This window comes from Panthera pardus, unplaced genomic scaffold, assembly GCF_024362965.1.
Source record: "Panthera pardus isolate Hobbes unplaced genomic scaffold, ASM2436296v1 HiC_scaffold_24, whole genome shotgun sequence".
In the NCBI taxonomy this organism is placed as follows: Eukaryota; Metazoa; Chordata; class Mammalia; order Carnivora; family Felidae; genus Panthera; species Panthera pardus.
In genome coordinates, this window is record NW_026526810.1 from 78,141,200 (window position 1) to 78,154,334 (window position 13,135).

Below are 13,135 nucleotides of genomic sequence, written 5' to 3' on the forward strand. Positions count from 1 at the left end.
CAAACATCTAAACACCATTGTTAGAAAGGAAGGTATAGGTTAACCCAGGCTCAAACAACTTCCTTCTACCCATCAGTAGCACATTATCTAAGATTCTAAAGTGCTAAATTGGTCAGATAAGAGACTTGCTAAGATGTAAGATCCTCTGAACAATGAGAAAAGAAAATTGAAGTGAAAATTGCAATCTCCACCCACAAGACACTTAAGTGAGATGAAAAGTGTTTACAGTGGAAGAAAAGAGAGAAAATGTGAAGAGGATGATATTTAATAATAAAGATAACACTGGAGACCCAGAAGGGAGAAAGATGATTGGGGAAAGGGCTAGCAAAGCCAAAGTCATAAAGCTCCACAGAGGTCTGGGCCTGGGGGTTGGGAGAGCTTAGAGGAGCTTATCAGAGTCAGCAGTGACTCTGCCAAACCCTGAGTGGACAATTGGTTTCAAGGAAGCAGCAGCAGCAGCAGATGTTTTTCTGGAAGAAGAATGGTGGAATGATAGTCACAGGAAAATATTGTGACCTGCAACAAGAGCTGTGTTTCACTGACAGCTGGGCGAGAATGCATACAAACGAACACAGGGGAAACACAGAGGCTGTGTGCAAAAGCCGGAGGTTTGGCAGATGAGGAGAGAGGGAGGGAGGAAGGCAAAAACAGACACGGAAAGATGCTGAAGAACACGTCTCTTAGAGAAGCATCTGTAAGGTAATGAGGACTACCCACTGGGAGAAATAAAATATAAAGAATGGGAAATGGGTCTGCCACGTAGTGAAACATGTGGGATCTGAAACTAGAATGCTCTCGTTCAGACCCTCTCTTGTCACTCACTAGCTGTGTAACCCTGGACAGGTTACTTATAACCTATTTGGCCTTTAGTTTCCTCATCTGTAAAGTAGGAATAGCAGTACCATCTCATGGGGTTGTTGTGAAAACTGAATGAGTTTACTGAGTAAAAGAACTTAAAATATTGCCTGGTGTCCGGGAAACATCAATAACATTAGCAACTACCGTGATGTCATGTCAACAGCTTCTGTGCACGGCCCGTGGTAACCATAAGACTAATTTATGATGAGGGCAGCTGGGTGGCTCGGTTGGTTAAGTATCTGACTCTTGATTTCAGCTTCAGGTCATGATTTCACGGTTCTTGAGTTAGAGTCCTGAGTCTGAGCAGAGCCTCCTTGGGATTCTGTCTCCCTTTCTCTCTGCCCCTCCCCTGCCCACACTCTCTCTTTCACAAATAAATAAATAAACATTAAAAAAAAAGACTAGTTTGAGATGGTTGGGTACTTTATATATTGTCACATCAAGATCACAATTGTCCTCCTTAAAGGCAGTTTGCATGGTGGCTAAATGGGAATTAAACTAAGGATGATGGTAACATTTTAGGAAGTTTACAACTGCTTTAGACAAGTCACTTACCCCCAACCATTGAGCCTCAGTTTCTATCTGCAAAATGGGGGTATTAATATATACAATACATAAGGTTTCTGTGAGATCAACGGTGAAAGTGCCTAGAACAATGCCTGGAAGACAGTAAGTTTCAACACAGAGTGTGAATCTGCCTTGTGATGTTGGTGATGGACGACAGGTTTGAAACACTCTCATCTAGGGAGGAAGATCAAAACTGTTCTCACAGCTGCTTGTAGAGAGGCCTTGGGTTTAGCTTCTCTCATCAGAGCTTGGAAGAACTGATCTTTTAGGTCACACAAAAAATTGACATTTACCTTTCTCAGCTTATCTCAGGTGTGAACAGACGACACATGACAGCCTGAATCTCTAAAATGGGTCAGTAGTGATAGGAATACATTTTAAACTCCCCTACAGCTTTTCCTCTCTAAAGGAAAGGGCCTCAAGGAAAAGGAGCAAGAGGAAGCAGGTAAGAGTTTATACACGAAGGCTCCTGATGCTAAGGTCACATAAAATTTCTGTCCTCCTCCTGCCCAGGACACCAGTTGGCTAGCTGGTGGGCATCTGGCTACAGCTTTGACCACCTCACTAGGAAGCAGTTCTTTCTTAGTGGTTAGACCTCTGGATGAATTTGGCTGAGGACATGCTCTTCCAAAGAGCCTCCTGGGAAGAGTGTCTCTCCATAATTCAGATCCCTCAGTATAGATCTCATATTTAACAGGCTCTCTCCACTTTGCACACCCCAAGACCTACTTTCTCTGGAACTCCAGGAAAAGAAAAGGCAAATGGTGATAATTTTCACTTTCTCTCGAAGAATATTCAGGTTTTTGCTATCACCAATAGCAGAAAACAAAGCTACAAATCTTTACCTCTATTCTTGGAGAAAACATCCCTTTCTGGAGGAAGGGCATGGAAGAGCCAAGCACCCAGCCAGCTGACCACAGGGCAAGTCCCAACCCAGGCTGTCTTCAGAAATCCTTTCCTCCTTTTCTTTCCCATCTGCTCTGCCAGGGCTAACTGGGAAGCCCCCAGGGTGGTTTCCAATATATGTCTTACAATGTCCAGGCTCCCTCCCCAGCAATCATTTATTAGAAAGAGGTTTTATGATACAAATTTGATAATCTCCCATGCACACTGGCACTGTTCTAATTGAAGTTGTAAGCCCATAAAATTCAAGCCCTTTGTCTTCCTGAAGGCCACAAGGTTTAAAAAGGTTTAAAAAGATACTATTGTCCTCTCTAACACCCACGACATTGTCACCAGGGACTGATTAAACAGAGTCCTGAATCGAAACAGTGCGGATTTTGTCTAGGTCCTTTTCAGGCCTGACAATGCCCTTTTCAGTTCCCAAGACAAAAGGAGGTTTAAGGATCGAGATTCTTCGTAGATAACCGCATCCATATGGAAGGCAAGGTGGCCAGCAGCTGAGACCCAAACACCCCACTCCCTTCCCCCTCAGTCCTCTCTCACTCTCTTCCCACCCCCCAAAATCCCAGGTGATACCGCTGCCTCAGTCACCCTACCTCCCCCTGGGGGGGACCAGGGTCTCGGACGGGCCCAATGCCTACTCCTCACAGGCCTCATTGAGCCCTTGCTCCCTTCCCTGGATCTGCTGCCTGAACCTGCTCTCCTCAAGCGCATCTCCCGGCAGTGGGCGCCAGGGAGACAGGTCGTCACTTTCCCGAGAGTAACCACTTGCACGGGAGGCCCTGCCGCTCCGGATACCGAGGTGAAGGGCAGTTGCAAACCCGAAGGGTGGAACACTAGATCTCCTAGCCTAGTGTGCATTGGGAGTGCGGGTGAAGCGAGACTCACCAGCAGATCACACACCTACGTTGGCCCACCAGGGCTCTCCAAAGTGATCTTCCCTCAACTGGCAGCCCTGAGGAGGGTCATTCCCCACCACCCTTTGATTTCCTCATTGCCCCACCTCCTCCCCATTCCACTCCTGCCAGGTATGGAGCTAAGAAGAGGCAGGAAGTCACAGATGCCAAGCGAGGCATTCGCAGGCTTAATTGGGGTGTATAAAGTCTCCGGGTGCTCGGGTGCTCTTCGGGCCCCTGTCTTGGGATGCCGCACTCCAGAAAGGGACATCTTGCAACCAGGCCGGCGCTGCTCCAAAGCAGTACACTCTGCCCCCAGCCCAGATGGCGCGTCTCCAGAGAATCCTTATGGAGAAGCTCAGTATGCCCTATCGTGGCCAACCAACCGGGTTGGGCTTTTGGTGTCCGAAACGCCAGCAGCTTCGGGAGCCCAGAGAGGGGCCTCCAAGTCACTTTGGGCCCAGAGCAACCTCCCACAGACAGGGATCCCAGCTGTTTCCTCTGCTCCACAACCACCCCCCCCCTCCTCCACTCTCCTTCCACCCTTCTCCCTAATGATCTTCCTAAAGTTGTGTCGACGTTGGCAGCTGCCCTCCCACCCAACCTGGGACAGGGGGAATATACTGGCGCCCTGCACTCGGGTCTGGAAGCATAGCTTCCACTTATGTTCCCGGCCAGTGCTCAAGGGACCCAACCACACACATTTCACTCTCGAACCACAAAGAGGAAAAATATTCTATTTCTTTCAAAATAAGTTGCTTCCCATACAAATAGCTATTTAAAAATATACAAATAAGGTTTAAGCAATAAAATCTAGCTCTGGGGCTGGCGGTCGAGGCAAGAGGCGAGGGGGAAATCTTGGCGAAAGTTCCCCGCGCATTGGCTGGGGAGGGCGGGGCAGGGGACCCCTGCACTGTAGGACGTGGAACCTGCAGAGAGATGGGCCCTGGGTGGGGGGCGTACTTTGCGGATCTCGGCCTCCAGCCCCGCTTTGGCCGCAGAGCCACTCCAAAGTCCGGGGTAGCCCCAAGTGCCCGCCCCCCCCCCCCCCCCCCGCAACGGTCTCACCAGTTCCAGGAGACCAGGGCTGGGTGCGCTAAGTGCTGGTAGGCGGGGAAGAGGCCAAGAGCCGAGCAGGGCCCGAAGGCGGCGTAGCCCGGCAGAGGGCAGGCAGCGGCTGGGGACGCGCCGCTCTTGTCCTGGGCGGAGGCCGTGCCCGTCTCGCCGCTGCCGCCACACGGCTGACCGTCGCGCACCAGCACGGGGACCACCACGCGGCGCAGCAGGCCGGGTGCGGCGCGCAGCCCCGCAGCTGCTGCCAGGTCAGGCGACTCCGCCGCCCCCGGCGCGCCCGGTGCGCGCGCGCGCTTCAGCTTGTAGCGATGGTTCTGGAACCAGATTTTGACCTGTGTGGGCGTGAGGCGAAGCAGGCGCGCCAGCTGCTCGCGCTCGGGCGCCGACAGGTAGCGCTGCTGCCGGAAGCGCCGCTCCAACTCCAGCGTTTGCGCCTTGGAGAACAGCACCCGACGCTTCTTTCTCTTTTCAGCGTCTGAGCCAGGAGACACCGGCCGAGCGGACGGCCGCTGCGACGAGTCGGGCGGGCTGGTCTCTGGGCTGCTCTCGTCCGAGGCTAGGGACGGCAAAGGAGACACGGCCTGATGAGGCGCCGGCCCCTCCGAACGCCGGCTGCTTCTCGCGCCCGCCGAGCCACTGGCCGGAGGGCGCCCCCACTCGCCAGCGGCTTTAGGGGTGCGATCATTTCTTCCCTGGGCCCACATCTGGACACCCACCTCTCCGAATTCAGTGACCTCATTTATTCCACAACCTGAGACCGCGCCCCCTAAGGAACTCACCCCAGGGACCTCTTAAAACAAGTTCATACCGGTAGCTGCGCTAGTGGACGAATTTACCGCAAGCTGGAGCACCAACCCAGGCCACCGCCGGGTCTACTGCACGCCAGTTTACTGAGGTTTGCAGAACCTTGTAAAGCTAAGTTCTCCAGTGCTGCTCATCTCAGACCGAGGCCTGGAGAACGTAGCCGTGTTGTTAGACATTTAAGGGCGGTTTCTTAAATATTGTGGCCTCTAGAAACAGAAATCCAAATCTCGGGCGTTAGTGTCAGGCGCAAGGATCTGCCCCCAAAATGTGCTGACTAGAGCACGAATGGAATAGGGGTTGGAGGAGGACAGAGCCTCCGGTTCCAAGACTGGTTTCGACTTCCCAGTGGCGCATGGGCCGGGAGCGTGGTTCTGCTCCCCTCTCCCCACTCCCGCGGTGGTCCTCCGCTTACTCACAGGGGTAGTGGCCGCGCTCGGATTCCAACCAGGTGGCGCAGGGGCCGGGTTGGGGAGCGCATAGCTCCGGCTCGTGCCTCCGCAGGTGCTGCGCGTCCTGTTCGGGTAAATCCAGGAGGCTGCGCACGGTGAAGCTCAGGCGTCCAGAGGTGGCCATGGCCAAGGAGGGGAAGGAGGCGGGGGGCGGGGCAGGCTGGGAACCGAGGGGCGGCCGGGACGTAGCTGCTACGGGTGGGCGCCAGAGGTGCACGCCATGCGCTGGCTGCTGGGATATTAGCGCGCTTACAGCGGAATCCCTGTTTATATAAACAGCTCTTCCCACCCGGGATGCTTTGAAAGCCGAGGTCCGGGTCTCCAGGGTGTTAAGTACCTGAATGAGTGCTGGACCAAAGACCCCGCGAGCCCGGAAGGTGCCACCTCCGCCCCCCGCCCCGCCCCATCCCCCGCCCCTTGGCGCCCCATTACCTCCCAGAGGCGGCAGGAAGCAGCTCTCGGCATTAGCGATTCTGTCTGATTAGCCCAAAGTGGGGACAGATAATGGGGATTGTTACCAATGAATAACATCTTGGGTGGCGAGCGGTGGTCACCACCCGCCTGTCCCAGCCCTGGCTTCCTCCTCCTCCTGGCTGACACGGGGCCTGGCCCCGCAGGAGCGCCGGCTAGGGTGGGGGAGGCATGGGTGGGTTTATGAGTACCCAGGAATTTATTCCCTGTTTGCTTTATTCCTCGAGCTTGTTTGCTGGAGTGTTCGTTTCCCGCAATTATCCGGGAAGTGATTTACAAGGCGGCGTTAAACTAGGGCGCGCTCTCTTTTTGGTTTGGGTCCCTCTAAGGATTCAGAGGCGAGAAATTTCAGGCGGGCACAGAACGAGTGGCCTTGTCCGGTCGGCACCTGGGCTGAGGATTTTGAAGGCCTCTAGGAACCACACCCCAAACGTTCCCCACCTCAAGGTGTGCTGGGGAAGGGCTGGCAGGAGCTCCGGCTCCGCGCGGATTTCCCCAGACCCGCAGAACGGAGGCGGAATCCGATCAAGCTGTTCTGGTCCCAAGTGCCACCCTCCTTGGCCCGGCCCGACGGCCGCTACCGGTCCTGGGCCCAGGCCCAGTGGCTGCGCTCCTCAGAGCCCAGTCCGGGCCCGCTCTAGGAACCCCGGGCAGCGGGGTTTCACGGGGAGGCCCACGAAGGCTATGAGGCCTCCTTGGCTTCGCCAGACCCCCAGGTGCCACTTGTGAGCCTCTGCTGTTCGGCCCCAACGTCAGGCCCAGTATCGGGGACGGTGGCCTCTGCCCCAGGGCAGGCTTCCGACCTGGGGTTTCCTCTCCAAGGTAGCTGGCCAGCCTGGTCCGATGAAGGACGGATCGGGAGAATTAGGACTGGGCTCGTGGGCAGAAAAGACACGCTGCTCGCTGCTCGGGGTTTCTCTGAGATCTAGTTACCACAGACCTACCCAAGCAAATGATCAAGCTAGAAGGCGCTGGGAGCCTGCCGGTGTAGACGGATTTTGTTGGCCCAAGGCTCCCGCATGGCCCCGCTTCGGTCTAGGGCTCAGTGAGGACACTCTTAGAGGCTTCTTTTCCCCCGAAGCAGTGGTTTGGATGTTTGGTTGCTAAATTTTAGTGAGGGGCCCGGCGCTTGGGTGGCTGCACCCGATATCCTAGCTCCACCTGAGCTTAACTCGGACCTGGCTCCTGTGCAGTGGCCCAGGCTCGCTGACCCGGTGCACCCGCCCCATCACCTCCCTGTCAAGCGTGCCCAAGGCGCCCCGGGCTGTCCAGCGCACTGGGTGGTCGGGCGGAGGCAACCCCAATACAGGCCAACTGCTAGGCCTCGGACAAAGGGGAAATGGAGCTCGACGCCCCGGACCTGTTGGAAGCATTTGTTCCAGTCAAGATTTTGCATTTGTTCAGTCCGAAATAATGCGTGATTGACGCCTGCTCACAAAGCTCTTTAGCACGCCGGGATAAATCGGAGCTTGTCCTGTGTTGTCATGGTTTTCAATGGGGTTCAATGGGATTGGGAGCACGATCGACTCTGCTGGCCGTCTCTCTGCCGCCCCGGCAATAGATTTATTAGTTATGTCTTTTTAAATAAGATTAAATTGGAATGACTTGGCCGTGCTCTTTGAGATGGGCGGCAGAGGGAGCCAAGAGAAGACAGGGGGCGGCAGAAGCCGGAAACTCGGTGCCCACCACTCCCCAGCACCTAAGCTCCAGCGGCCCAGAGATTGAGCAGGTCACAGATTGGCCTAGGGCTTCCTGGCTTCTCTCCACCCAGAGCCTAATTCCTGGCAACCTCTGCTAGCCCATTTCCTGAGACAGGTGGAAAGGGGGCACTGACAGAGTGTCCTGGGGAAGCATTAGGATAGACTCCTATTCCGGGGTCTGAACTTGATGGCTGTATCAGGGAGAAGGAACTCTAGCCTCAGGGTCAGTTGGTAGCCCATCTGGCCCCTACCTAGCTCTAATCGCCTCATCACACTGAACCTCTTTGAATTTGTTTTCCTCTTTTCTGAAACAGAGGAGAATAGATATGGTAACTTTAAGGACTCTACCAGTTTTATTATTACACATTTTCTGGAATTTTTCTAAAACCATCTTCGTTGTATTAACCAGCAACTTCGGTCTCTCCCCTCCCTCCAGTTCTGGTACTCATCCCCAGGACTCTGACTCCACATTCTCCAGAATGTTCTAGGAGAGGAGGTGCCATCTTCCAAATTTCCAGAGGACCTTCCATAAGAGTGGGGATGAGGTAGATAACAATTTTGGAAAGAGAACCAAGTCAGGAGATGCAAAAGAAGAGTCTTTCCTGGAGTGACTGACCTCTCTTAGCCTTTTAATCTATTTAACATCCTAAGCCCACACTGACTCGTAGAAATAAGTAAATGGCACTCTTCAATTCTTAAGAGCTCTTCAGCATCAAATATTTGCTTTTACTCTTAGTATTTGGCTCCCGAAGAGGAGATACTGCCCTCCCCCCCCCAATCCCAACTAGCAGTGGTGCTCTGAGAAGGATCTAGCTCTGGGATTAGCTCCAAATATTACTTCTAACCTTACCTTCCCTGACCTGGCAACAGTGTTCCTGGGTCCCAGTCTGTGTTCTGAATATCCTGGGAAAACTCTGTACCTCCTGGTTCTAGAAAGCATTGCAACTTTCCTGTGTCATTGTGGTTTCCTCCCTCCTCCATAAGTGCCTCTGCAGCCTACTCCAATCATCCTCTCAACTGGGCTCTGGCACTTTATCTAAATTATCTCCAACAGCCAGAGCCTGGGGACTCCAGGAGGCTGCTCCATGTAAACTGTGCCTTCTGAAGTAATGGGGGAAAGGAGGTAAACAGCCAGAATTATTAGTGAAAGCACTTTCTTTATTGCCTCTTCATATCAGATGAACTCAAAGACACAGGAGGAGAAAATTATTTTGATATTGGGTCAATTGGAAAAACTAGGCAAGATATTAAGTTTTACACACACTAGAAATCTTTATATAAATTGCCTTCAATTCATAAGAGATTCTTAGTTTCACAAGTAAACATCTAACTGAATAACCTTTCTAGATTTTAAAATATTGTTTGGTGTTCTGGACATTTGAACTTATTTTGCAACTCAACATAGCTTGTGAATATTATTATTTAATTAGATAAGTATTTGTTTCCCTGTAACTGGATGTAGTGCATCTCAATCCTCGTAAGAGTTTTTAATCGTTAGGCGTCTGCGCTACAGTGAATATATTTAAGCAGTCTGCACTAATCGCCCTTTCAAAAGTATTATCCAAGATGATCATCACTGCTGCGTGCTTAAGAATTTAAGACTCGAAAATTCTGAAATAAAACTAAAGTATCTTGATTTTTAAAAATGATTGCATCTATATCTTGCATTCCGTTTTTAAATCCTTCCATTTTGGTTAAGTGTTTCACAAAATCCTGCAAATCTATACAGTATTGAAGAGAGGCAACATTGCAAATTCCCCTTGATAGATGGAGGGCCCTCAACTGCCAGGACATTTTTCTTTGCCTCATAGCAACTGCTGTCCCCTTTTTATCAGTATTCTGGTTAAAAACTAGCAAAAGGAGAAATAAAAATGGGCTTTTGATGCCTCCAGGAAGAAGTGAATGATCTCGATCAGACTTAGGATAGAAAGAAAAAGCAGCATTTAAAATCAGAGGCCTTTGCCTTTCCTTCTGAAAACTAGTTGCCATGAATAAGTAAACATTTCCCTTTTAATGGCTAATAATCAATTGCTAGGTGGTGGTCCAGGCCTCACTGCAACTCATTCTTAGTTGTATTGATGAAATATACATATGGGACAAGGAACAGCAATGACTTTCAGACTGGGGATTTAGTGCATCTTTGAAATGGGCTTCGGATTTTATTGCTTAATGTTAAATGACAAGAGTTGAAAGATCCCATCTTAAGTTCCTTAAAATATTGGTTTTGTATGGATTTTTGTTGTTGTTGATCTCTAGGAGAAAAGTTTTTCTCTCCTACTATGTTTATCTAGTTGTTTAGGTATAAAATGAAAAAATATAGGAAATTACATGGTTTAGTGAATTAAAAAGTAAGGGTATTTAATTAAATATCTAGTGTTTCCTAAAGAGCCAGCAAATAACTTAAAAAAAAATCTAAACTAGTTTCTTAGGTATATCTGGTCATTTCTATACTTACGATGGTATAATTAGGGTAGCGGTGACAGCATGGAATGTAAGTTGTCAGAATAGAAATAATAACACACCTTGGGGAGGGTGACGAATCTGAGTTGTTCAGAGCCGAACTTCTCATCTTTGTCTGCTCTTTTTTTTTTTTTTAAGATGTCACTTTATACTCCTTTGCTTGACTAATATATAGCTTATATAGCATAGTATCCTTATTGATGTTTACACAATGAAGATCCAGGCCCTGAGTCACATTTAGTGTCACATACAGACACTGACAGGGTAGACTGACCCTAGGAACGTACTTTATGGTACTTGCCCCTGTACCTCACATAGGCCTGCCTACAGTACCTGCTTATAACCACCAGCACTTCATTTCAAATTAGTTATTTTTTCTTAAAGTACCCAAGCATTATAACGAGGCCTCTTTTTTATATACCTTTACTTTGAGATTTAAAAGGGTTATATTATTAAAGTGAGATATTATTTCTGTCTTATTTGACAGCAACTTACACACTAAACCAGTTATTAGTCTAGAGAAGTATTTGTTAATATCTGTTGAAGACAAGGACCACAGTCTGATAGGTCTAAAGAATCAGATATTCCATTTTCTTAGAGTGATGATGACAGCAGTAGTAATAAAATATCACTTTACATCTTATACATTTGAGAATGTTGCAGTGTATACTCACATTTGTTGTTGCATCCTGAGTCAGGATGGATTACCTAGGAGAAGCAAAGCTTAAGGAGAGACTTGAAGGAAGATAGACAGTGATGTCCCCAGAATAGAAGAAATTGGTGGGGGAATGAAGAGGATGTAAAAAGGAGAAAGAAAGTCTGTTGTAATAGAAGGCGTTAGAAAATAATGAGTAAGAGGTGAAAGAGAAAAATCTGTGTTGTCTTAGAGCGACAGGTTCAATTTGATCTCATTGACTCAGAAAAAAATGCATGAACCAGAAATTTCCAGTCAACAGTGGCTTCTGTATGCTTCCCCAAAGTATTTATATTTCTAAAAATTAATTACAATAGCTTCCATTTATAAGATAAATAAGTCCCGGGATGTAATGCACAGCGTGGTGACTATCATAAACAATACTGTACGATATACTTTAATAGTTGCTAAGGGAGCAGATTTTTTTTGTTTCAAATTTTTATTTAAATTCTAGTTAGTTAACATATAATGTAATATGCTAAGAGAGTAGATCTTAAAAGTTCCCATCGCAAGAAAAAAAAGTCTGTACCTATGTGTGGTGATGGACATTGACTAAACTGATTCTGATAATCATTTTGCAATATACACAATTACCAAATCATTATGTTGTATGCCTAAAAGCGAATACAATGTTATATATCAATCATATTTTCAATAAGAAAATTAAAAGATAAAAAATAAGTAAACTTCACCTTCTAAAGCATTCAAATTTTTCTAGATTCTATTTAGTTTACTTTTAAATGTTTCTTCGGAAAAACTCTTTTTCTCAAGAGGAAACAAAAGTGTATAACAAGAGCATGAAATGACAACCTGCAAGAATTTACACACACACACACACACACACACACACACACACACACACAAGTAAAAAAAAGCTATACATTTACCGAAGTCTCTGAAAATCCCTTAGCCAGCAAAGGTGGCTGTCTTTGTATTCTTGATTAAATGGGTATTTGCACTGAAGTCACATACCACACAAAAGAAACAAAACAAAATAAAAATGTCCTTCGTGTTCTGTTTTTCAATCATTTGTGTGAAGGAGGTTTTTGGCCTTTATCACTGTCAGTGAAAAGTTCTTCATTGGAAAGAGACATTCCAGTCACCCTGCTTCTTGTGCACAGGGAGCTTACCATGGAAACTACCTCTGGAGCCATCAGACAAATATATAAATGACAAAGCTCAACACTAGGCATTTTAAGTTTAGTTTTATCTCAACAACAGTATATGAAGAAGGGTGTTTAGGATTTCTTGAGAAATTTATTGTTCTATTTGCCTTGCTCTAAGTCTTAAAACCCATAAAGTAGACTTATTCAAGTTGGGAAACAACTAAGAAATGACTTTATCTAAATAAATTCTGATACTAACATATGTATGCTATGTATTTAACACAATTATGTATGATAAAGCTGTGTTTTTTTAGGTGACTTCTTAAATGATAGTTTGAGTATCCCCAAGATGAGAGATTCATCTTTAATATATGTTTGTATTTTTTAATTGGTCTTGACCTTTAATTAAGTGACAGAAAAAAATTTCTCCCACCGAATAAGTTTATTTTATTTAGCAAGATCTATGCTAAACTGTTGTTCGCTTATCCTTAAAATACAACATTTTTCTCAGTAACAGGAACTTGATGAATTTAAGAGAGTGCATCACAAAACTTGCATTGTATTTTTGTTTTATCCCACCTGCTTGTCAAGTTCTCGTTTAATTTATAGCCAGTCCCAGGTCACTCCCCTACAGTTTCCACCAAATCTGTTTTCAGCCTTCTTCTGTCCATGGTCCACACGAACCAACTATAAAGACTGTGTCCGACACAGCATGTGTCCATTGCTCATTTTCATTACCAGCTGCTCAAATCAAGACGGTTTATAAAAACTAGACTGATATATTTCTAGATGGCTGTGGCATCAGGATGTGCACATTATTTTGGATTATAGTTGAAACTTAGTTCTTTTCTTAGGCACTGGGATTAAGTGTATGTTTGGATGGTTGATAGCATGAGAAAAGAATTGGATGGCTACACATTGGATTTCAGTTACTTTGGTCTTGACTACTTGATAAGAAAAAAAAAAGAAAACCACCTTTTCCTCTTAAGCAAAAGGATTGGGCTGTGAAATGAATTTCAAGGGGGAAAATCAAAGAAATAATATGTGTGCCTAAAGTTAGACATTCAATTTCTTATGTATTAAAATGATTATTAAATGATGAACTTTGTGACAGCTCAGATGTAAGAATGCAGGAGGCTAGACAATGTGATTA

The 13,135-nt window shown here is 47.3% G+C and overlaps 1 protein-coding gene across 1 annotated transcript; it reads right to left on the reverse strand.

Moving 5' to 3' along the window:
* Window positions 1–3,945: 3,945 nt before the first annotated feature.
* NKX2-8 (NK2 homeobox 8) lies at window positions 3,946–6,105 on the reverse strand. Its single transcript, XM_019426074.2, has 3 exons — window positions 5,984–6,105; window positions 5,519–5,780; window positions 3,946–4,854 (listed from the first exon to the last, which is right to left on the reverse strand). The coding sequence occupies exons 1-3, from the start codon at window positions 6,080–6,082 to the stop codon at window positions 4,289–4,291; spliced, it is 927 nt and encodes a 308-aa protein (XP_019281619.2). The 5' UTR covers window positions 6,083–6,105; the 3' UTR covers window positions 3,946–4,288.
* Between the last annotated feature and the right edge of the window lie 7,030 nt (window positions 6,106–13,135).